The 25,627-nt window shown below is 40.3% G+C and overlaps 2 protein-coding genes and 1 long non-coding RNA gene across 5 annotated transcripts in view; 2 read left to right on the forward strand and 1 right to left on the reverse strand.

Annotated features, from left to right (window-relative positions):
- Positions 1-2,139, forward strand: part of USP15 (ubiquitin specific peptidase 15) — a 62,675-nt gene extending 60,536 nt beyond the window's left edge. For both annotated transcript variants that reach the window (XM_050323811.1, XM_050323812.1), the window contains one exon: positions 235-2,139. In XM_050323811.1, the coding sequence (XP_050179768.1) occupies positions 235-420 (186 nt within the window). In that variant the 3' untranslated portion in view covers positions 421-2,139. The remainder of the gene's footprint in view (positions 1-234) is intronic.
- LOC126644451 (uncharacterized) lies at positions 521-15,532 on the reverse strand. Its single transcript, XR_007629937.1, has 4 exons — positions 13,619-15,532; positions 10,845-10,986; positions 10,459-10,548; positions 521-8,595 (listed from the first exon to the last, which is right to left on the reverse strand). It is a non-coding gene; the product is annotated as an uncharacterized LOC126644451 (long non-coding RNA).
- Positions 15,533-15,742: 210 nt separating this feature from the next.
- Positions 15,743-25,627, forward strand: part of MON2 (MON2 homolog, regulator of endosome-to-Golgi trafficking) — a 68,953-nt gene continuing 59,068 nt past the window's right edge. For both annotated transcript variants that reach the window (XM_050323808.1, XM_050323809.1), the window contains exon 1: positions 15,743-15,969. In XM_050323808.1, the coding sequence (XP_050179765.1) occupies positions 15,859-15,969 (111 nt within the window). In that variant the 5' untranslated portion in view covers positions 15,743-15,858. The remainder of the gene's footprint in view (positions 15,970-25,627) is intronic.

Raw genomic sequence — 25,627 nt, forward strand, 5'->3', positions numbered from 1 at the left:
AGTAAACCATGAAACTTGCATTAAATAGATAGTAGTTTGTGTTCTCTCAAAGGACAGTACAAACCAAAAATGGTTTGCTCCAACATGCAAAAATAACTTAAGTGAAAGATTTAGATTTCTTTGTAATTTCACCTTGTATACTTGTAAGCAAAAAAAAAAAAAAAAATTTGTAACTTGGGTTGCAAAGGTTTTGTCTGGGACCTCATGAACATATTACACTTTTCTCTTTTACAGTCCAAAGCAGCATATGTGCTCTTCTACCAGAGACAGGACACAATCAGTGGAACTGGCTTTTTCCCACTTGACCGGGAAACTAAACAAGGTGCTTCAGCTGCCACAGGCATCCCACTAGAAAGTGATGAAGACAGCAATGAAAATGATAATGATATAGAAAATGAAAATTGTATGCACACTAACTAATGGGAAGAACTAGAAGCCATAAAAGAGACTCTTACTGGGGATACCGATGGAAAGAGTGAAAATGCCCACCAAATTAAGAATTAAAATCTGAGATGGGGAGTTTCAGATAACAGAATGTAAATCTTTATTACATTTTAACATGTGCAGTACTTGAAGTGAAACAATAAAAACTTAAACAGAAATTGTCTCTAATGCATTTACAGTCTCGTATTCACAAGGTATATATAGGAAATCACAAATAAACCCCTTTTAAGTTTCTGCTGCTGTTCTGATGGATTATGTTTTGGGTTTTTTTTTTGTTTTGGATGTGAGTTAATAACTAAAATATTAAATCTGTGGACTTCTGACATTTATTTTATAAGTATTGCAAGAATACTACTGCCAAGTCTAGTTTCTGGATGACTATATAAATGTTCCTTAGCTGCCACACAGACTACAAGTAAAAATGTCATGAATAACTACAGTAGTAGTTTTTTTGAAACAGCAAATTTTTGTTTCTCCCTAATTTTTTTTAAATTTGGTCACAGTAGAAGAAATAGCTTGAAAAAGGTGTTTTAACCTTTTGTGTTATAGTGGAACATCCAGAATATTATGTTCATCTTACTGCTGCTGTGGAACAGGTTCTGGATTTCATGCTGCATTAACAAAAGGGTTTTCAATTAAATGTAAGTATCCATTGTTGCTTGTTGGAATCTACTCTGCAGACATAATTCCTGTTATCTTGCTTATAAGATATGCATAATTTTAATCTGGTATCAGTCCAAAATTTAAAATTGTGCTGTAAGTTCTCTTTCCCCAGTTTTTGTAGTTTGACAGCTTGCAAACTACTCTGTATTAAGGTCAAAGTTAATAGTATTCTGTATCCATAGTAATGACTGTGTATCAGGCTTAGTTGAGAATTTTTTCAGTATAACCTGCCTTTAAATTGTTAATTAACAAAATCACTTTAAAGGTAGATCTGTTGATTTTCTTTGTGTGTTCCTGATGGAATTCACCATAGCCTTACAGTGCATCTGAAAAGGTAACTCATAATTATAAGAGAATTGGCATTTGCATGTTCAAGTCAGAACCTGTACAGTATATAAGGCATACAAACTCCGAATTGGATTTCAGTTAACTGTGTTCAGGGGTCCAGGATGCCAAAATAAGTGTGACAGTTTGAAACATTTTTTGATTTGCTGCTTTCCCATTGATCTAGTTGGAAGAATGTATTGTTGATTTGTATACAATACTGCCTTTGAGAGGGGCTTTTAAGTGTGGGGGCACACGTCACATATCTACTACCTGGAGAATTGCTTGGTGTCCCACTGTTTAAACAATTTAAAAAAAGAAAAAAGCAAAAAGTCTGATGTTCTTCACTTGAACTAATCAAATACAATAGGTTATAAATTGTGTATTGTAAATAAAAGTTCACTCTGTGAGTGCACATTTTGGTAAATTATTTATTTATGTTAGCATTAAAAAGTTTAAAAAATTGCATTTGACCAGGATATAAATGAGATATGTTGGACATGGCTTTGCTTTATACCTTGATATTAAAACTGGTGTTTCATCCTGGTATTTTAAAGCTGCTTTGAGGTTTGTTTTTTTTTTTTAATGTAAACTAACCTCCTGCATGACAGAGGTTAAAATTTTGTCTGCACTTGAGTTCACTTGGGTTTACATTTGAAATGCGCATGTTTATTTATACAGATTTCAATAAAGCTATTCAAGGCCTTATTTAGTGTTGCATTTTGTTACATGCTTTTTTTCTCACAGTGTGTCTGCATAATCTTTTTCTAAGACTTACATCCTCAGTTACAAAATGGCTATTTAATGACCAACACAGAATAAGATTAATAATATTTCCAGACTATAGTATATAAAAAGGGGTTTCTGTCCTGTCATTGGGTCTAAAAGTATTTATAAGGTTGCAAAAGCAGTGTATTGTCATAAATATTTTGTTCTTAAAAGTAATTCTGTAACAGTAATCAAATGGAAAGATACTAATTGTGAGATGTTTGGTGAAATCAGGGAATATATTTAAGGTTACATAAACCAGTGGGGGGGTGATATAAGCTTGTGGCTTAAAACCTTGTATTTAGGTATAGAATACAGTAACCCAGTACAAAGCTTTGATCTAAATATTTACGAATTAAATGAGGGTTATCTGTGGAGTAGAGGAAGTAATTCCGGAGAAGTGACCTACTCTTTGAATAACACATACAAAGAGGCCCCCTACATTCATACTCCCATTTGTTTTTCCATATTGTGTTAGCCTAGAACTTGGTGGGAAAAATCGGAGAGGAGCAAAGGATCTAGTTTGATTTACCAAAGTACTTAGGAGTTGGTAGGTTGGAGCTTTAATATCTGATAACTCAGGTCTCCTAACACACTTCATTCTCCCTTTGAAAATGCAAATACATGGAATCTTATATTTGAAGGAATGTACTTACCTACTAATAGTTGTATCATCCAACTAAAATTTAAAAGGGTATTTATCAAAGTAGCATTTAGTTAGAAAAACTTACGCAATTCTGTGTTATTGTTAATTTGGCTTCCAAGATTACACGCACACAGTTTCTGTAATCAGCTTCCTAAAGAGAGAGAAAAAAACAGCAACATTTCTATGGGTGTCTCAGAGGTTTCTGGGAATTCAGTCAAGTTGTGAGTGTCATCAAACTTTATATATTTACACATAAGATATGATAACTCATCCAGTGTGGACATCCTTAATACTACAGAAAGTATATTATTATTTACAGTGTTTATCAAAAATTATTGTCACTCAACTAGACATTCATATAGAGAAGAGGATTCTAACATCTCTATGAATCATGTCAGATAAAATCTATAGTCAGCTTTCTTTTTTCATCAAAAAGCTTGCTGTAAATAAGTATCAACATAAACCCTACAATTACAAGATTCACTTAACCTTGTTAATAAGACAGTCACCAAAACAAAAGAGAGTAGGAGGCAGTTGACAGCTTGTAATTCCCAGTTACTCCAAGGATTTTGTGACAGCAATATGTCATTTAAAGCCACACTGGAAGGGAAGGAGAGGTGCAGAGATACTTCCCAGGACCTCTTGTTCTGGTTGGCTTCAGACAATGTTCTGAATGCTTCAGTGCAGATCAGGTCCCTGATCTCTTCCATCACCCTCCTACATTCAAGTCCCACCTGCCCTCCTGGCACACTGAGGTGAAGTTTGCAGCTTACAGCTGAGCTGACAAGATGAGAAAAGCTCTTAAGCCGTTCCCCTGTCAGATACTGCAACTACCACTATTTGCTGATGGCAGAGCCACAACCCCTTCTAGGTTTCCCAGGAAGTTAGCCTTGTGTTATGAAGTGTATTTTTGTAAGTAATTTCATATCTTTAGAAGGAAGTCAGTAGGGCTGGCAAAGTAATTAATTGGCAAACCCACTAGTTTTCTTCAAAAAGCACTGTGTCTCACCTAAAAAAAAAAAAAAATCCAATGCGCAGGCTGGAAGGTGTAAAGACCTTCCCCGGATCTTTGCTCGCGAAGTCTTCCCATTATATATATGTCGCCTTCTTTGATGTCAGACTTTGTATGTGCAAGTTATGCCTTTTCATTGTTTCTGCACACTCATTACTTTGAGAAAGAAAATCACCATAAATGTAGTGAAACAAGAAAGCTGCATCTGATAGAATAAGCATATTCTTAGTCTGCAAGCAAATTGCTCTTTTCAGATTTTTTAAATTCTTTTTCCTTAGGGGGTAAACACTGTGAAAATGGTTCCACTTCCCTAGTTCCAAGATTGCATGCTTTACTGGCATCATGTGCTCCTGAGGCAGGCAGAGAGACCTATCTTACTAAAAAGAAATTACATCTTGCAGTGATACGGAAACCCTGGAATAGTCCAAATGTGACAAATTTATTTAGGGAATGAACTGGATTACTATATGCTAGTGTATTGGGTCTGGCTGAGCTGGAGTTCATTTCCCCATTAATAGCTCTCACAGTGCTGTGCTTTGCACTGGTAGCCAGAAGGGTGTCGATAACACACCGGTGTTTGGCTACTGCTGAGCATCCGCACTGTAACATTCCTTCCTCAGTTGAGGGGAAGATCCTGGGAGGGGACACACGCAGGCCAAAGCTGACCCAAACTGACCAAAGGGATATTCCAGACCGTATGTAGTCAGCTCAGATACAAAAGCTGAGGCAAGGAGCAGGAAGGGAGGCATTCACTGTCTCCAGTGGCTGCCTGCTGAGGGACCATCACACGTGCTGGAGCCCTGCTTCTTGGCAGTGGCCGACCATCGATGTGGGCAAGCGTTTGCTTTGTTTCTGCTTTAATAAAGTGCCTTATCCCAACCCATGAGTTGTTTTCCATCTTACTCTCTCCCCTGTCTGGTGGGAAAGAGGAGTGATAGAGAGGCTGGGTGGGCACCTGGCATCCAGCCAAGGTCAACCCAACACAGCCAGATAGCGCTAACAGTCACCCTGAGCCAAATAATACAAAAGCTGATACAGGACTTGAATAATAAAGAATTCACATCTGTCCACATGCCTTTATGAAAAGTAAATTTTGTTATATGGGCAGGCAGTAATTGAAAAAGACAGTTGATAAATATGGTAATTTAGATGCACCTACAAATATTTCAGTGCTTGGCACTGAATTGTCACCTTAAGTATCACATTGCTGTCATCAAAACATGAACGTTATGCAATATCACCAATACAAAGTTTAGGAACTGACCAAAAGGCTCAAAATAGTTTCCATTAGGAAGTCATTGTGGAATAGGGATGTTATCGGAGAAGTTAGTGACACCTGGTCTAAAATTAATGTTTTCATTCAATGTGCAAAATATTCAGATCATAGCTACAGAATTCAGATGAGCTATGCTTGTTTTCAACATCTGTCAGTGTTCTAAAATACATACTACACTGTGGGTGCTGTGTAAATATGAGTGCGTCTTTTGGCTGAGGAGAAAGTGCAAACAGAAGGGACAGTAATTACTGAGTCTATCATCTATACCTATTAAAAGTAAATACAAAAAACATACTGATTTTTGGTATAGGAAATAATGCCTTACAAGATAAGGAAATTTAAACGTAACTTTTTGTGTAATATTTTTCAGATAATGTCGTGCAGATTAAGAGATAAATCAAAGAAGGTTGCAGTACTACTTAATATGGGAAGCATTTGGTTATCCTCTATAATCTTTGAATTTCTGTTTGGGTAATGTCACGGTCAGTCTGTAATTTAGGAAGCTCATTTTTAGGATGTAAATTGTTCCTGTAATATCACAGAATCAAAGAATCACAGAATATGATGAGATGGAAGGGACTTGCAAGGATCATTGAGTCCATCTCCTGGCCCTGCAGAGGACCCCTCCCAAAAGTCACACCACGTGCCTGGGAGTATCATCCAAATGCTTCTGGACTTTGTCAGGCTTGGTGGTGTCTGTCCCCAGGGAAGCCTGTTCCAGCGCCCAACCACCCTCTGGGTTGAAGAACTTCTTTCTAACATCCAGCCTAAACTTCCCTTGGCACAACTTCTAGCCATTCCCTTGGGTCCGGTCACCGGTCACCATAGAGGAGAGATCAGTATCTGCCCCTCCTCTTCCCCTCACAAGGAAGTTTTAACTGCAACGAGGTCACCACTCAGTCTCCTCTCCTCCAAGCTGAACAGACCAAGTGACCTCAGCCACTCCTCACACAGCTTCCCCTCAAGCTCCTTCACCATCTTCGTTGCCCTCCTTTGGAGGCTCTCTAGCAGCTTTCTTATGTTGCAGTGCCCAAAACTGCACACAGTATTCAAGGTGAGGCCACCTCAGTGCAGAGCAGAGCAGGACAATCACCCCTTCAACCAGCTGGTGATGCTTTGCCTGATACCCCCAGGACATGTTTGCCCTCTTGGCTGCCAGGGCACTGCTGACTCATGTTCAACTTGCCATTGACCAGGACCCCCAGGTCCCTTTATATGGCACTGCTTTCCAGCATCTTGTACCCCAGTCTGTATGAACAGCCAGAGTTGCCCCATCCCAGGTGCAGAATCCAGCGCTTCCCCTTGTTGAACTTCATATGGTTGTTGATTGCCCAGTCCTCTGATTTGTCGAGGTCTCTCTGCAGGGCCTTCCTGCCTTCGAGGGAGTCAACAGCTCCTCCCAGTTTTGTGTCATTTGCAAACTTGCTCAGTATCCCTTCCAGTCCTGTTTCCAAGTCATTTATGAACATGTTGAAGAGCACAGGGCTGATGATAGAGTCCTGTGGAACCCCACTAGTGACAGGTCACCAGTCTGATGCTACCCCATTCACTCTGCTCAACCTGTGAGCCAATTGCTCACCCACCAGTGATGTGTTCATCCAGCTGTGTGCTGGACATTTTGTCCAGAAGGATCCTGTGAGAGACAGTATCGAAAGCTTTACTGAAATCCAGAAAGATTACATCAGCTGGCTTCCCTTGATCAACTAGGTGGGTTACATTGTCATAAAAAGAAATAAGGTTTGATAAGCAGGACTTCCTCTCATGAAGCTGTGCTGGCTGTGACCAATGACAAAATTGTCTCTCAGGTGTTTTTCAACACACCTCTGAGAATAATCTCCATAACTTTTCCAGGCACTGAAGTGAGACTGACAGGCCTGTAGTTTCCAGGGTCCTCCATGCCCTTCTTGAAAATTGGGACAAGGTTTGTCAGCTCCCAGTCAGCTGGGACCTCTCTGGATTCCTAAGACTACTCAAAAATCGAGAGAGGTTTTGGGAGATCAGCCAGATCTTCGAGGATTCTGGGATGAATCTCATCAGGCCCCATGGATTTGTAGGGATCCATGGAGCAGCAGATCCCACACAGTTTCAGGGTTGACTGGGAGTTGATCGTTCTCGCAGTCATGATCCTCCAGCTCAGGGCACTGAGACCCCCTTGGTTCATCATTCGTGTTGAAGACAGAGGCAAAGAAAGCATTAAACACCTCTGCCTTGTCCCTTTCCCTGTTTGTGAGGTGACCTCATCCTTGAACGGGACAATGATATTTCTATACTGCCTATTGCCATTAATGTATTTGAAAAATCTCTTTGTATTGTCCCCCACATTTCTGGCAGCTTCAACTCGTGTTGAGCTTTGGCCACACAAATTTTCTCCCTACGTTGGCAAGCAGCATCTCTGAAGTCTTCCCATGTCACTTGACCTTGCTTCCACTGGGCATCCACCTTCCTTTTTTGCCTTATCCCCAAGAGAAGATTCCTGCCTGTTCAGCCAAGATGGCCTTCTGCCTCACCTTCTTCACTGCCAGCATTTGGGAATTGCCTTCCCCTGTGCCCTGTGTTGAAAAAGTGACCAGCACTGATGGATCCCAGCACCTGCAAAAACATTTTCCCAAGGGACCTTACTCACTAATTCCCTGAACAGCCTGAAGTCTGCTCTCCTCATGTCCAGAGTTGAGGTTTTGCTGGCACTTTTCCTCCTGTCAACAGAGATTTCAAACTCAATCCCTTTGTGGTTGCACTGGCCTAGCCGGCCACCAATCTCCACTTCTCTCAGGAGGTCCGCTCTGTTGACAAGCAGCAGATCAAGGAGGGCATCCTTCTGAGTTGGCTCCCTTAGGACCTGTTCCATAAAGTTGTCATCCAGATTTTTAAGGAATCTTCTTGCTGGGCTGATCAACTGCGTGATGCTGCCAGTTAATTTCTGTCAAGTTGAAGTTCCCCATAAGGACAAGGGCAGTTGACTTGGAAGTGTCCCTTAGTGCCTCAAAGAATAATTTGTCAGCGTCAGCATCCTGGCTGGGAGGTCTGTAGGAGACTCCCACAATGACATCCACATTATTTGTTTGCCCCTTGATTCTTACCCAGAGGCTCTCAACGATGCCATTGCCAGCTGTGAGCTCCATACATTTTAACTGTTCTGTCACATACAGCACCACCCCGCTGCCTCTTCTGCCCTGCCTGTCTCTCCTGAAGAGCCTGTAACCATCCAACAGGGCACTCTAGTCACAGGTCTCATCCCACCAGGTTCCACTTATGCCAACAATGTGAAATCTCTGGGACTAGGCCGAAGCTTTGAGGTCCTCTAGTTTGTTCCTCATGCTGCATTCATTGGTGTAGAAACACTTCAGAAGTGGTACATTGTAGCCAACATCTCCTGAGGCAGACTCCGGGGTCCCAGGAGTACCGTTTCTTCAAGTTTTGGCACACCATCCCGTCACTCATGACTGGTGAGCCTGGATTTGTCCCCTTTAGGAGGAAAGAAATAATGCAGATCTGTGAACACATGTAAAAACAATGAATCACAGCTAAGACAAGGGCAAGAATATAGAGAATATACTGCATGAATAGAAAAGATGAATGTAATGAGAAAGTAGCTGTAGGATACTAATAAGGAGGTGGTACAGGATTAAAAAAAGAGCAGAGTTCTGTGATTAAAAGAAGCAAATACTGCAAATATCACTCACTAACAGGCAAATGAGAATTAAAATCTTTAAAAGCTGTGGTTTGCCTTGTAGAGATGGGAAAAAAGTAATTTGGTTTCTAGCAATGGATATAACTTCTTAGTGAAAGATACAGAAAACCAGTAGAATAGAAAAAAACTAGAGGTGAATTCTAGCACATTATATTTTGAAATAAGACAGTAATAGAAGAGCCATATTCTTTTTTCGCAGTCTCTGTGTGCAAGTGTTTGATAATGTCTTGAGATCAGGAGCCAATCGGGGGAAAAAAAAATACACAGAATCAATTAGGTTGGAAAAAACCTCTGGTCAAATACCACCATGTCAAACAGATCATGGCACTAAGTGCCACATCCAGTCTTTCCTTAAACACCTCTAGGGATAGTGACTCTACCACTTCCCCAGGCATTAGACTCCAATGTATAATCACGCTTTCTGTGAAGAAATTCTTTCTAATGTTCACCTAAACCTGCCCTGGCACAGCTGAAGACTATGTCTTCTTGTCCTATTGCTAGTTGCCTGGAAGAAGAGGCCAACCCCCACCTGGCTACAACGTCCTTTCAGGGAGTTGCAGAGAGTGATGAGGTCTCCCCTGAGCCTCCTCTTCTCCAGGCTAAACAACCCCAGCTCCCTCAGTCGCTCCTCATAGGACAAGGAAGTGTCTATTTCTTTGAAATTCTACTGTAACTCTGTTGGCAAGCCTGGTCCTGGCTATCTGTAATCTTACCTCCAGCAAAATATGACATTCAAGCCCACCAGATATTTGTATCCCCCATAACAAACTGTGGCTGAGCTGGTCAGGAGCACACCATTGGGTAAAGAATCTCTCAATACGCAGTACATGTTAAGTCCTAATTTTACAGTTCAATTGTTTGTCAAATGTTCTTAGGTCATGGTTTGGTTTAGTTAGTTAGGATTGGAGCAGGGAAGTAAGGCCCGTAGAAATAATTAGTCATAGGAATCTAATGATGACCATGCTGTCAAAGGTAAATAAGGTTTCAGACTGGCTGAACAAGTTTTACATCCTACTTAATGATCTGTTCAGTAGCTCCAGGCCTTGGCTCTCAGGTGGAACAGTAAGTGTTCTGACCTGGAATTTCCTATGCTCCAGCCAACAGTCAGCCAAAAGCCCATCCATGCACTGGTGTGAGGTGATAGACAAGCTCATCCATTGTGCCCTGGGAGCAGGTTACAGAAAGTGGCTGCTATTTGTGAAATACTCAGTACAACTTATAGAAATGCTGCCAAAACACCAGTACCAACTATGAAATTGCCACATGTATGCATCTTTAGTTATGGACATTCCTGCTAGCACATTACCCAGGACGTAGATACATACAGAAGTATAGCCCTGCTTATTTTGGAATGAATATTCACTTGTGGAGGTGATCTGGGTAACCATTTTACTACAAAGGAAAGAATTTGGCTCTTTGTGATTGGATTCCTTTGGCTGTCTTCCAAACTGCCTGAGAAGTAAGTTCATTCTGCTCATCTGTTTGGACGTAACCTGAGTAACCAAATTTATTTCAGACTGTTGGTTATAAACACAGCCACACGTGCAGCTCTACAAATATTCATATCAAGGGCAAATTTCTCTGAATGAAATAAGAGGTCTATAATCTTCATAAAGCAACAAAGATGAATACAATACATAAGGTAAATCAAGGCCTCTCCACCAAGCAGTTCTTCATCTGGATCTCTTCCGTAGAAAATTTCTAATCCTCAAGGTTTATAGAACTTCCTGTAAAAGAATTAAACAGTCACACTTCAGTAATCTTTGCAAACAGTCGTGCTGGAGGACCTCGGAAGTACTTGGTCATATTGAGTCTTTTCTAGGCTGGGTTGAATTAGCTACAAATTACATTGGTCACGCCAGCAGTGTTGCTGTGGCAGTGTGAGCACATCTACACAGCGTGCTGGCCTCCGTGCTACTTACGTGAATATAGTGAGTGTAGCTATTTCTAACAATTATTTTCTGTGTTTTATAGATATGAGTGCAGTGTCTGGCTATATAAAGGAACTAACAAAGGAACTAACGTCCATTCAGCTGATGGAAACTCTCCTGTAGTAATGGTATCATTCAGCAGCCTCAGGGCTCCTCTCTGGTGTTGCTTCGTGATTAATAGATTGTCTGTAGGTTAATAGGTGTCTGGAAGTACTTCCATAATTTTCATACAAGCTGAAGAAGAGATAAAAGGGAAATTATTAAGATATAGTGAGGGTTTTGCCAAATAGATGAGAGAGCAGCAAAATAAACAGACTGCAGCACAGTGCACATTTCTGACATTCCTGATGGGGATTTTTAAGTTAGGCATCCTGCAGTCAGCATGAGATACTCAGGAAAAAACTTATCCCTAGAGTGTAGCTGAATCCATTGTCCACTAGAAGAGCTCTGGATCAAAGAACTGTGCCTAGAATCACAATTATTTTGCTTCAGCACATCTATGCCTTTATCTCTAAAATGAAACTCCTAAAAACAGATGTCAAGATTGCAGTAAATTATGATCAGAAGTGCAACATCTCTGAAGCTGACTGTGACCTCACACTGTGCTAATTGTTAAGGTGGCAGCAATGGTCAGCATGGGGATTTTCTACGTAAACAACTGTCAAGTAACCTCTATATCAATGTTCCTCTATTTTCTTCACTTTGCAGGAAAAAAAAAGTATCATGAATGGGCTGCATTGCACACCCTGCAGGCAAAAAAATCATAGGTGCTGCCTGAACAGACATTAATTTTGTTATTTGTGTAAGGGAATGAAAGACGAATTCATTTTAAAGCACAGAGTAAGGTTTGTTTCCCAGGCCAGCCACATACCTCCTGTGTGAGCTGGAAAGTATGAAGGGCTTGGGAGCTGCTGATAAAATTTGGTGATTATCATGTCTCTGTCGGTCTGTTGTTACACTGCTAGCTGTAAAACAGCAATAAATTAATTCAAGCAGTGGACAGCAGTTTTTTCTCACAAAAGATGTTACCAGGTTCAGCTGATTCAATTACCAGTACTTGAAAGGGCAACACAAAAAACCCCCCACTGCTCTGAGAATCTGTTTGGACAAGATTCAAGCAGAAAAAATTGGAAAAACAGCTTTACTGGCTGGTTACACAAGAGTCATGGAAGCATCTGAGCCTCTGGTTGAGAGAACTGTATGTAAGCCTTGAAATGACTGTCCTGCAGCTCAATAGAGAATCACTGTTGAGTATCTAATACACATCATAGCTCTGCCATTTTGGGCATTGCTGCTTCATATTTTTGTCAGTGACCTTAAAGAAAATGTAACCTAAGTAGTCATAGACAGCAGCTGGGATTGCTCTTTTAGCTGACCAAGTGAAATAAAGTGTGTATTAACTGTAAATATACAAATAAAATGTGTACTAACATGTAAACATATGCTCACACCTATGCAGAAAGGAACAGAAGCTAAACTCATGAGGAGTTTACACTGGAAAATAAGGTATTTTTCAATCTGCTAGTTGATCTAACTTTCTTGCGCAGCCACATCCTCAAGGAACAAGGCCTTCATTTCTATTCCATTAAAAAAAGAGAATAGGTCCTAGAGGGGAGTTTATTACTTGTGCTTTTAACCCATTTGTGTCACAACAGAAATACTCTCATGCCCCACTTCTTATGTCTGTAATTTAAGAAGGATCTGCTGAAGTGTTCACATAGGAAAGGGCTTCTTTGTGCTTACACAGACCAATACAATGCATAGTTTTTATAAAAGATTACAGGAAGTATTTCATATTAACCCATCTCTCACTGTCTTTTAATTTGAAATTTAAATTTGCCTTTTGATATCAGTGTCTATGTTCAATGTGAGGCAAAATTTTCTCTATCATGACTCTTAACTCTGCAGTACAAAAAATCACCAGAGATGTCTGCAAACACCTTTACTTTTCCACACAATTGGTTTCTCATATTATGAAGTTTGTTTAGTACTGTCACTATTTACAGATTCATATAAATTACAAAAGTATACAGGAGTGTTACTAAAGTGAACTCAGAGGAAAAGCCGTAACTCTTTCCATCAGGATGAAACCAATTCATTGCCACAGTGAATGAAATCTGATGGTTTTGCCTCTGTGTAACATGATGACTCATATACAAAACCTGCATCTGCATACATCTACCAGGATGGACTATAACTAGGACTAAACATCTGAAATTAATACAGCCAAGTACTATCCCATGTTTAATCCAATTAAAGGGACTGATGCACATCATTTGGAATGAACATGAGGTAATTTAATGAATCACAACAGGTCTCATGAGCATTTTTGTTGGTAATTAGGGCCATAAAGCTACAGGGAATTATTTCAATCACCTACTGCCCCTCACAAAATAACACACAATTTAATAACAAAGCAAACCACAATGCAATAATTGCAGTGCAATACAAAATTAGCTTAACAGCTAAGAGATGCATCTGAGATTCAGGTATGTGTAGAGTTCCCAATTAAGTTAGCTTAACAACTAACTAGTATTCTTAATTTGCTAGTCAAAAATGCGCCCTCATCCACATCTGTTGTTCCACCTTCTCATTCAAAAGCAACTTGACTTGAAACTGAGATATTTAAAGTCTGTGAAAAGACTGGCAAGAACTACTCAGCCTTAGGAGTGCAAGCAACAGAATCTATTGCAATGAAATGCAACTGCAGAAGTCACACTCACAGTCAAAACAGTGTCACTTAAAAGGATCCTGGCTAGTTCAAACAGTTTCACTGCTCTGACTCAGCTTAACTAATAAATCTGTGTTTACAAAAGGCATACATCAAAACAGTGAGAAAGAGGACCTTGTTGTTCAAGAGACTCACCTGAGATCCAGGCATGTGTATAGTTCCCAATCCTCATACTCAGCATATCTGACAGAGCTTTCAATTCTGTAACCACTTGTAAAATTCATTTCCAAACCCAGGAGAATCTTGCGGTATTTGGCTGGCAGCAGACTGAGTGTCAAAGCTGGTAGTTGAAGAGATATGTATGATCGATGTAAATGATAAAAAGTATACAAATAGGCAGACAAGTAGATTCGGGGAGTACAAATGTGCCCACAGCTCACTACGTACAGTAAATAGGTGGAAAAATCCAAACAACGAAAAGGAAGTCAGTCATTAAAGCTTACCTAAGAAATACACAGGCATACTCAATAATTAATTAACTCATTCTCCTAGCTAATCATCCATTTTTCTTATTAAGGTTATTTGCACTGTGCTATGAATTGCCACCAGGACTGAAGCACCAAGACAGGAAAATCCTTAGGAAAATACTTATTGGTTAAGCACATAAATAGTTCTACTGAAGACAACAGTTTTGTTCAATCATACGTTTGCTTTTACTGAACACAGAGTGAAATCCTAATTCCTTGTCTGAAGGCAAAGTCTGACCATGTAATTCAACTGTGCCAGTATTACACGCAGTTTTAAAAACTCACACCCATTTATCCAGTTCCGTCAAGCTAACAGCCAGTAAAATGAAAATGTAAAAATAAAAATCTGAAAACAATAAATTACTTAGAAAACAATCCTGCTCTCTTTACCTCACAAAGCACCCCTAAAGACTTATAAGTACAGGTAGAGTGTTCAGTGCTGTGCCAGAGGGAACCTATTTGTTATATGATTTGCAATGGATGTCACAGCAAACGAACCCAACATACAAGTAGGGATGCTCGAATTTATGAGAAGTTCTTTTCACATTCTCTGAATAAGAATGAAGAATTTCAGAAAAGTCTGAAGAAAAGCTGTTATTTAAAATAGAAACTTTAAAAATAGTACTGCAGTAAAATTTATTCTTCATTTGGATTTTTTTTTTTTTCCAAGATTCCCAAGTTTGAAAACCACAGCATGTCAAAACTCAAGGATGTTTTCCAACTCCCTGTTTATGAAAGGGGAACAAAACCATGCTGCATTACAGGTAGGCAGCCATCACAGTACATGATTTACAGTAAATAGAATGTGGAAAAATTATTATTGTGGAGACCAAAAACCTTTATGAAATATTAACTGTTACAATGATGGTGTCCTCCAGAAGGAAGCTCCCTGCATTACTACAAGCAACAGCTACTGAGGAGCTCATGCTCATTATTCTTGCTTTAGAAATGGGTTAAAAATTGCTGTTTGTAATGCTTTTAGATTTCAGAGAGACACTGTTGGTGACACGGAAGGTACTTGGGACCCAACTATTCCACATCCCCTTGTTCTTGCCCTGTCTGTGTTTATCTAAAAATAATCTTAATGAAGGATTCACTCCGGCTTTGCCCAGAGGAAAACACGGAGAGCTGCATATACACACGGGTTGCAAAGGTCACAAAGCTTCGCTCCCGCTGAAGAATCACAGAATGGGTCAAGTTGGAAGGGACCACAGTAGGTCATCTGGTCCAACCTCCCTGCTCAAGCAGGGGCATCCTAGAGCACATGGCACAGGATTGTGCCCAGACGATATCTTCAGTGAGGGTCTTGCACTGGAAAGAAAGGAAGAAACGTCAGGATTCAAAAGGAAAACATAACAATCCGTCTCGCTTTTTATTTTTTTTAAGTCGAATTCAGCGCCGAATTCCCTTGAGAGTCGGACTTGGCCAAAGTGGACCGATCCCTCCAGCCGCTTGGTGGGGTTGGCTGCTGCTTAAGCCCAAGCAGCTCCGCCATCCCATTCCCCAGTGACCCTTGTCCACGGACGCAGTTTGTCCTGTCCCCACAGCAGCTCCCAGCGCTGGCGGTCCCGCCTCGCTGCACCTCCACGGGCCCGGTGGCGCTGCGGGCACAGCTCCCGCTCCCCGCGCCGTGCCCGGCAGGCCAGGCCCGGGTGCCACGTCCCTCCGTCCCGCCCTCCCTGCCCGCAGCCGCCGCTCTCCCCGCCCCCGGCCGTGTGTGCGGAAGCTGCCGGCGCCCGGGATTGTGGGAGCGGGGGGGCCACGGCGCGGGGAGGGGACGCGGTCGGGGACGGGCCGGAGGGTTCCGGTGCGGGGCGCGGACGTGTCGGCCGGGGCCGCGCAACCACAGGCGCTGCTGCCCCTGCCCGCTCGGAACAGCGCCCGGCCCGGGGCCGGCCCGGCGGCGCCATGGCCGGGACCAGCAGCCCCGAAGCCGTGAAGAAGCTGCTGGAAAACATGCAGGGGGACCTGCGGGGCCTGAGCCTGGAGTGTCGGAAAAAATTCCCCCCCGTGAAGGAGGTGAGTAGCGCTGAACCGGGCCGAGCCGAGCCGAGCCGGACCGGGCTGGGCTGAACCGGGCGGCGGGCGCCTCTCCGGAGGGGCTTTCCTTGGCCGCGGGGCCCGGCCCGAGCGGAGCTGCCGCCGTGTCCGTGTCCCGCTCCCCGGAACGGTGCCGCTCCCGGGAAGCTCCGATCGCCGCGGCCGCTGGCTGTGCCCGGACGGGGCTGTGCCCGGACTCGGCTGCCCGTGGTGTTGTCAGTGCGGGGGCCGCGGGCCGGGCTGTGCCCCGCGGGGAGCGGGGCTGGCGGACAGACCGTCTGTTGACAGGGGCGACGCGGGGACGGCTCTGCTGCACCGCCGGCGCCCTTCAGGAGAAAGACAGAGTTCGGCTTGCCTGTCTCGGCACCACCGAGCGAGAGAAACTCGCCCTAGGCGGGGTCGGTACCGGGGCTTGGGCGCCCGGGCGGGCGGGCACCGAGCAAGCGGGATCCCGACAGGCCGAGAAGGACCATGCTGAGCCCCGCGCAGGTCTCCCCTCGGGTCTGTGCCGTCACCCTGCGGCGAGCGCACTCGCTGCTGTGGCTCCCGGGTCGGCGCGCCTTATTCCTCACCCCTGTACACCCGTGTGTGTCCTGTGATGATCGCTGGTGATCGCTGCGTGCCCCGTCGGTTTGGGGTTGTCGTTTGGGTTCCAGCTCTGTGAGTTGTATCAGTTCCAGCTGATACAATAGAGGAATCTTGAGAGATACAGAAGTTTGGATTACTTTTTTTTTTTTTGTCCCTTCTACAAAACCCCATTAATAAACTCATGCCAGTAAGAATGTATGTTTTATTTTTCAAACCTCAGTTTATGCTGTGCAGCCTGGGACCTAAGTAATCTCGACGAGCCGGATTACTTTAACTGAAGGGCAATCAGATTTTTTTCTTGCTAACTAAAGTATACATTTTAACCATATGTTTCTCTATTGTGTTTATACGGTCAGTTTAACTTTTTCCCTAATGGTAGTTTGGCACTGGTCGTTTTAAAAAAAAAAGTTTTCTATGCAATAGTGGGAGTAAAAATACTAATACATTAACTCAGATTAAACTGCAGACCCAGAAACTCAGAAGAAAGAAATTGCATATGTAATGTGACTTGAGTTCCAATTCAGTAGTAGCACATTTAGTGTTGTATGTAGTAGCATCCACTTTAACAGATGACTTGAAGCTAATGACTGTTCTTGTTTTGGAAGGCATGAAGTGACACACTGTAATAGAGCATATTATGTATGATTGTAGATTGCAGAGGAATGCTGGTGTGTTAGAGAAATTTTGTGTGGTCACAGAAAAACAGGAGGAAGTTGTGATCAATCCTGAGGAACTGTGTGTAGTCACATGTAAATAAGAAAAAGTTGTAGTCAGTTGAACAGAAATCTGCCTGTGTGTTTTGGAGGGACATGGGGTTGCCACTTCCACTTTCTTCTGCGTATTACTGTGTGACTCTAAGTTGTTTAGTTGTGAATGAGTTTCCCCACAGGGTTAATGTTTACTTTGTTTTAAGATCTACAAAAGAGAGGGCAATGTCACCCTTAAGCTAGTATTTTTGGTAATGTTTTGTTACATTTGCCATGCTGACCGTTTAGTAACTACTGCATGTGCAGTTCTTGATACTTGCTCAGCACATTTATCCTATTCTTGTGTAAGTTGGACTTTTGTGTTATTTCCTTTTATATCTTGATGACAATTTGCATAGCTTTTTTCATGAAAAACAAAGTTTTTCACAGTTGTCTGGAATTTGGATAGGTTTAAGAAATAGCACTGGAAGGTTAACAAAAGAGGTGGGACTTTCTGTGGAATTGTGGGCTCTTACAGAGAGTCTGAGGTGAAAGCAGCCCTACAGTCGGATGTATGATACAGTCATAGGAAATGATCTTACTTCCTCACTTCTGGAAGCCATTTTTTTGTTCTAGTTTTAAAGGAAATGAGTGTTCTTTTTTCTTAAATCTGAACTGCTAAACAGATATTTTAATTGCATGCATTTGATCTGATCATGATTAGATTTAGCTAGAGTGATCAGCAGAGTGGCATATTCTTATTAATTTGTAACAGCACCATTTTTTTAAACTATATTTAAACATAGGCTTTTTAAAACAAATTCCTACTACTTACAATCTTACTTTTTTTACTTGCAGTGTAACAAGACTCTCGTCATCACTACCACATGCATTGTAATTTATAAGTTTATCTTGCAGCTGATGTCTGTGCTTTCATGACACTTAATAAATTTAACATACTGTGATAAAGCTATTGAAAAACCCATAGTCCAAAATGAATAGTTATTAGATGTATCATAATTGTTAGATTTGATAGGTACTTTATGAAGGTAAACTGCTTCTAATAATCTTTCCAGTGTGGTACATAGTTGAAAACTTTGCTCAGTTATTTGTTATCGTCAGCCACTTCTAAAATTATTTGTCTGTTCTGGTTCTTTTTTGGTTTGTTTCTGTATTAATAGTGTCAAAATTCTACAAACTGATAGGTTTTCTGCTCATAGAAGTAATAATGTGGTTCTCAATTCTGCTAGTTGCTCAGATGATTAACTTGAGCAAATCCTTTTTTAATCAGTACTGTAGGGTTTTAATTGTATGATCAAAAAAATAGAGACTTCATATTATTAAAGAAGTTTTAGTTTTCAAACCAAATTTCGAACTAATTTAGTTTTTTAAACATAGTGTATATGTAAGTGAAGTATCTGTTAGCTACAGAGAGATCAAAACAATATTGAATGATTCTTTGAACAGACATGTAGATGACACAGCTAAAGAACTTCATGGGACTTTTTTCGGTGGGGGACAGTGAGGGTGAGACTTGGATGCAGCAGAGAAGGGGACAGCCAACTTTGAAATTTAGATCTTATTCTCAGTTAGGAGCTGGAAGTGAGGTCTTAATGGAACTTGAACTCTTCACTGTTTTAAGTACTTTTATCTCATATTTTTCTATTACCTCTGCGTCTGTAAAGTTTCTTAGTAGGTTACATTTATGTGGGTATCATGTCGTTCTAAGTCCAGTTACTTAAAATAGTGGAGTCTGACTTTGCTGACTTTGGTAATCTGTTAAAAAACGTTGAAATTACTGAGTTTCTCCCAATGTTAAACTTCTGACACAAATATGTGGCAAACTTCCTTCCCCTTAGAGCTTTTACCTAAGAAATAACAGGATGTATTGTTGGCTCCATAGCATCCATACCTCGTTTTTGCTATGTGACAAATAATACCTGAGAGGTATTTTCCTAGGTTATGCCACTTAATATTTTAAGAATGGGAGCTGCAGAAAGAATCTGTGGGTTTGAAATTATGTTGCTGACGATGTTTGAGGATTAACTAACAAAACAGACTTATTTTTCTTAAGGGAATGGGGAATACCAGTTACTATTGCACTTCAGACTTGTCTCTTTGTTATTAGATGGTTTTTCTTTTTGATGCTTCCTCAGATCAGCACCAACTACAGAAGTATACTAAGCATGAAAGCTGTACACTATGACCAAGAAGTGATTTGGTGGTTGTATCTGTGATATGCTAAGCCTGTTTACAGTGGCAGACATTCAAATAATGACATTGCTGACAAATGTGTTTGTATTTTCACAATGTGTTTCTGTTACCCAGTTAGAAAAATAGACATGGATGGGACAGAAGCTCTCAGGGCAAGTGTAAATTAAACAGTATCTTTTGGAGCTTGAAATTACAGAGGATGAAACAGTCTTTGGTACAGGCATCAGTCGTGTTCATGTTATTTTAAGTAATCTGGCATTCCTCCTAGAAAACAATACTACTTGGAAGTTATTCTGTTGTTTTTAATACAGTGGGTTCTCAGATTTGCTTTGTGCTAGAGAGTATTGCAATGCTGCTAATGCTGCCCCGAATGGCATGCTACCTGCAAAGAGCTTTATAAAGTATTTTAACCTACTAGCAGCTGGAGTTTTGATATCCTGTGCTGCGTTTGTGGGAAGCTGGTGGTGCTCTCTTAGTGAACTGGCGTAAGAATTTTGTCTTATCACAAAATTGAAAATAGTGTAGCGTGTAAATAGGTTGCCTGCTGTTCCTTATTACAGAATGCAAATATGGTTCAGTAAGCTACATCTGCATAAAAACCCAGATAATTTGACTGCATAAAAAACCCTAGAAATACAAGGAGAGAATATTTATAATTAGCAGAAATAGTGGAGTTAAAAGAGAAATAAGTTCCTCCCAAAAGTTCCTCACAACCTGAATTCCAGCTGTATGTCACTGTTGTTTACACAGACCCAGTCAAGCTCGCTCAGCTTTCTAGTAGCTTGTAGTCTTTGTGTTGACTCAGGGGTTTTATTGACTTTTAAATAGCAGTAAAAGCAAAATGAGCTTAAAAAAATATATGAAAAAATTAACTCTTATCCAGTTCCTACACATTTACAGGTGCACTTGTGCTGGTAGGAGAGGGGAAGGGAAAGGGCAGGTGGGATTGGAGCAGACAAGGACTGGCAGGATCAGCTTGACCTGGGACAGGGTGTGCCCTTTGCTTTGCAGTTGTGTCATTGATTGCAGGTGCCTCTATGTTTTAGGATGTTTGTTGCTGTGATTATTTGGAATAGTAGGACTGTAAAAGAAGTAGTATTCTACTTGCTTCCACCTGGAAGAGCAGCACAGAATTAAATTTGAATACTTTGGTCAGTTGAAATGCTCCCCTGATATTCCTGGAAGAAAGCTTTTAATAGCCTCAGTGTGCTGGTTTTATTTTGTTTAGCTATTTATTGAGCTGTGTGTGCCCTTGGCATACAGACATATTTTTGAAACTGTATAGTAATTTGCTGTATCTAGGAAAAATAATAGAATCCAATCTTACAACCTTATTTTTTCTTCTTTTATAAGAACTGTACTTGCAGGCAAGTAGCCTTACAAAGTTCTTAAGGTAAAAGTTAAAAAGTTTGGATTTGAATGACTTCTGGATAAAGCAGGCTTTAAATTATTTAGTTACAGTAGAAGCGTTGTACACTAGCTAAGGAAAGAGATAGGATTCGCCCTTTCTGAGAGGCTGTGTTGTTTTGTCTGAAGACAGGCATTATTCATACATTTCTTCCTTTGGAGTCCTGTCTTGTTTGCATTGAGTGATGTATATAACAGTTTAATCCTCTGGGTTAAATCATTCGTGTTTAGGAATGATGTGCCGATCCTGAACACATTTTAGAGCTAATGAAAAATAATTAGTTGGGAAGCTCATCCTTTTTAGGGAATCTCTGATGTCAATGAGTAGCTGTATGAAACTAAACATGAGGATGTATTGCAAAATTAAACATACATTAAAAAGATACTGATCAGTTAATTTTGCTTATAATGTCAAAGTGGTCATTAGGATTCATAATGCAAGGAAGGAACAGCTAAAAAATGTGTGAATATTACTGTTTGTTCTGTAACAGTGATAATATTTCAGAAATTCTGTTGAATGTAGTGCAGTACACAAATTGGAGAAGGCTAAGAAAGAAAATGACATGCTAAAATGCTTTGTGATTTGGGCATCTGAGTCATTCGATGTTCTACTGTCATTGAATGGTTTCTGAGTGCTATGTTCATGCCACTCTAGTGGTAAGAGTATGAACCAAATGAACCTAACAAAGAACAAGCCTTTGTACATAGACCATTTTCTGTAGGAGTGAACAAGTTTTTGGGTTTTCTGCTTATTTTTTTTTAATAAAACGGATTAAATAATTCTGACACCATAGCCTACAGGGAACTTAACCTACTGTGAACTTTCCAGGTTGGTTTCTTTTCAGGTCTTTGCAATATTAGTTCAGAAGGATGAAATACTGTAGAGTTTTTTATTTGCTTTTAATGGGTATTCACTTAACTAATGTTTTAAAGGTTTTTTTTGAAATAGAGAAATGATACTTTGTAAAATGCCTGTTGTCATACTTAGGCAGCTTGCACTCAAGTATGTGTTTTGTGCATGTGACTGGAGATTACTCTGTAGCATTCTTGAGTTACCAGCCCAAAGCTGAGCTGGTAACCTGGAAAGGGTGATTGCTAATATTTCTTCAGTTCCTATTACATTTCCTGATCTTTACCACTTGCTCTGTCTGCTAGCTTCATGTTTGGAATCCATTAATTTTACAGTGTGTTTTATTCAGTATTGATCTACAGTATACCATAGTATTTTTTCAAAATTATGTTTTTAAAAGTGATCTCATAAGTTTCTAGGGGACCATCATTTATTCAAATGCATTCTAAGTTTCATGTGATCATTTTAGTGTTTGAGAAGAAATGCCGTTTGTTCAAAAGTGATTCACATCACACACATAGACTAAATTTCTCCATCACATAATACCTTGCAATTTAAGGAATAAGGAAAATGATTAAAAGTTCCACTGTCTTGGTCTGTCTGTACACTTTCCAAGAAACACTTTTCAGTGTCACATGTCTAAGCTCCCTTCATTGATTGTGCAGGCTTGGTTTGTTATGGAAGTACTGTCAATAGATCCAAATAACTCTTCAGGGCATCATGTAGCCAGGGAATTGATTCCCTCTATCACCTACGCATTAAGTGTTTTACATTGCCACTTGAGATGCAATAATATTTCTTCTTGGCTTCCAGCATCTGGCCCAGGAGAGCATGGGTCTTCTGGTGTCTGCGTGTAGTTGTCTTGGATACAGAGGCCTAAGCTTAGACCTCTGTATTGAGCCCCTACTAGCAGGTCAGCTGAATTAGCTTAAGGAGAGGCTTTAAGAATTGAGGAGCATTCAGTAGAGACAATCTCCATTGTAATGGGGGTCTAAATATTTAAATTTGTGCATCTTAATACCTAATTTAATCCCCATCTGCCTCCCGTGGCTTCTTGAAGATTATACAGGAAACCTGTAGCAGAATTTGGGAATTCTTGGTGACTCCAGTTCTCAACTTGTGCCCGGACTGTCAACTGTTGTTTCTCTTCACCAGGTGCCCAGCAAATGGGCCCTACTGTCTCTGACTGGGTGACTCTGAATGTAGTGCTTGTGGCAAAGCCTCAAAAGTTCCCTGGTCCCATCTGTTATGATCAACAAGCTGAAGGCAAAATTAGTTCGAACTTCAAGTATACATCTCCTAAAGCTCTGAAACAGGCTGTTGTTTTATTTTTAGTGTAGAATAATGACTGTTGTGTCAAAAGAGTGTTATTAAAATTCTAGTGCAAGTGTTCTAGTTCATTGATTTAAAATCAGTTGTGTGGTACTTGAGTGGATCATTCAGAAATCTGGTAATGGTAGACATGGGCTCTTTCAGGATATCCATACATATGTATCTACTATATATATATCAAATAAATACTATATATTAATATTATATAAAAATATATGTATAATTTATATAGAATATAATACAAAATATGGGGTACATCCTTATTCTGTCTGTCTGTGGAAGAGAGAAGTATAACTTAAGAATTTGTTGCTAGGTGTCTGTGTTTCTGCTCTGTCAAGTCTTGGTTAGCTTTTTTGTCTTTCTTCTGCATTAGTGCTGTTCAGTAATGAGTTGTTTTATGTTATTTTAATTATGTTAATTTGTTATGCATTCTGATTTCTTCTGTTAATTTCTATGTGATAACTTTTTCAGCTGGGGTGTAGCGTTTTGATTGTCCAATGAAAACTTGTAATATTAAGTATTTGTATTTGATTACCTTTATGTTCACATCAAGTGAGGTAGCTCCAGAGGCAACAGCTCTGAAGCACTTTAGACAACACTGACAGCTTTCCTGGCATTATTGGTGTTTAACCTTCAGGACTCTCAATTGGCTACTGGTGCTCCAGACTGACAATTTCGGGAGATCAGTGTACCGGAGGAGCAGTCACTTGTGTCAAGTGAAAGAGCACTCTAAATATGAGAGCAACTAATACAGTAGTACTAAAGCTGGAAATTAACAAGGTTGTGTGTTTTATAAAAAACAAAACCCACAAACTGCAGTATTGTAAATCTTCAATTGGAGAAGAAAGTGTGTAATAGAATCAGGTAATGCTTTCATTTTTTTTCTATATGATAATTTTCTAATATAATGATAATAAATCATTCACTATAATAAACCCCTGTGAGTGCACAGCAACGTCAGATCAAAACTGGCAATTCAGTTTAAATCACAGGCAGAATGAGCATGTAGAAGAAAGAAGGATCAGAATAGGGATTGTACTCATGGGGAGGAAGATAAGAATACAGAAGGCAACTACAGTGCTTTTTCACACAAATGTGGTATACTTGAGTGCTTTCATGAGACTGATTTGTGAGGAGCTTTTTGTGAGTGTGTCCTTTCCCAAATAATAGTTTAGTGGTATAGTAATAGTCCAGAATGTGCTTTTGCAAAGCAAGCCAGAATAACAATGAAGTGAAACTGTACTTTAGACTGGATGATATCTTATCTAAACTATTGGATATAGGGTTAGTGTTCTGGTTGGAAAGGCAGATAATGATGGATGATGGATAGAAAAAAATTCTCTTTTTATTTCATGTAATAGTTATGAAATGACCTTAGATAACATATATTACTCTCATCCAGTCTTAGTAAAAGGTTGGCAAACAGTTTAATGTAAATACCAACACAAACCATCGTTCCTGAATGCCTTTCTTTTTAGAATAGAGAAATCAATAGCTTGTGTAGTAAGAACTGCATACCTTACAGCAATTTTAGTGTCTCTGGAAATCTTCTCCAGTTTACTCTAATGTACAACCAAAACACAAATGATATTCAAAAGCACTAGCAGTGGAAATTCCTGATATTATTAACTTTCAGTAACAGTGCTATCGAATTCAAAAGTTCAGGCAAAAATATCTTTAATGTTAGATCAGTCCTTAGTAGAAATTAGCACATGCCTGGTTGTTGCATTAAATATCTTTATGGTAATATGTATTATTTGGTTAATAAAATTAAAAAGGTGCTGACTTCTTTCACTTTAGATTGAAATTTTGTGTCATCGTTCCCTTAGGAAAACTTGTTAACTATGTTATTATTTTTCAGTGAGGGAAGGGTAGCTCTTTCATGTTTACCCCAGGGTAAGGACAAATCCATAGGAATTACTGTGGAGCAACTGATGTACTGCCGCATCACATCCCAGCTGACCCCTCTGGTACCTTGCTTGCCTGTACATACGCATTGCAAGATGTCTTGGCCTGGGAGAGTTAAATGTTCAAGCATATGCTATGCCATTATTCCTTGTGCTTCCAGGACCAGTCCCATTCTTGGGCTGCCAGGTAACATCATGGAGTTAGCTTCAGTGATACCTTTTGGTAATGCAGACTACCTGCTGCAGTTGGGTTTGAGAACTCCCACAGTGTCCCCAGAAGACAGATTTGAAGAATTATTGCCTTTCAGGTGCACTTATCACTCTGCTCCTGGTATAATCAACAAATATTTGGTGAATACCAAAGAAGCAGAAAGATGATGGGGCAAGTGTTTGAGTCCAGAGGGTCCTGTTAATTCTGCTGTGAGATTATTGACAGTTTGATTAAAACCAAATCAAAGTACCAGAAGAGAATGACTTGAGTATATGCTATCACTGAGAGTCAATTTCCGTTCTTCATCAATATTTCCGTCCCCAAAACGGGTGCAGAAATTGCTTCAGTAGAAACATAAACCAAAACTCAATACTGACAAGTGTGTGTTTGAGGCATTTTATATCAGTTCATTTCACAGTTATTAAAGCAACAGAATAGGAAA

This window comes from Myiozetetes cayanensis, unplaced genomic scaffold (genome assembly GCF_022539395.1).
Source record: "Myiozetetes cayanensis isolate MyiCay16 unplaced genomic scaffold, myiCay2020 scf3, whole genome shotgun sequence".
NCBI classification, from domain to species: Eukaryota; Metazoa; Chordata; class Aves; order Passeriformes; family Tyrannidae; genus Myiozetetes; species Myiozetetes cayanensis.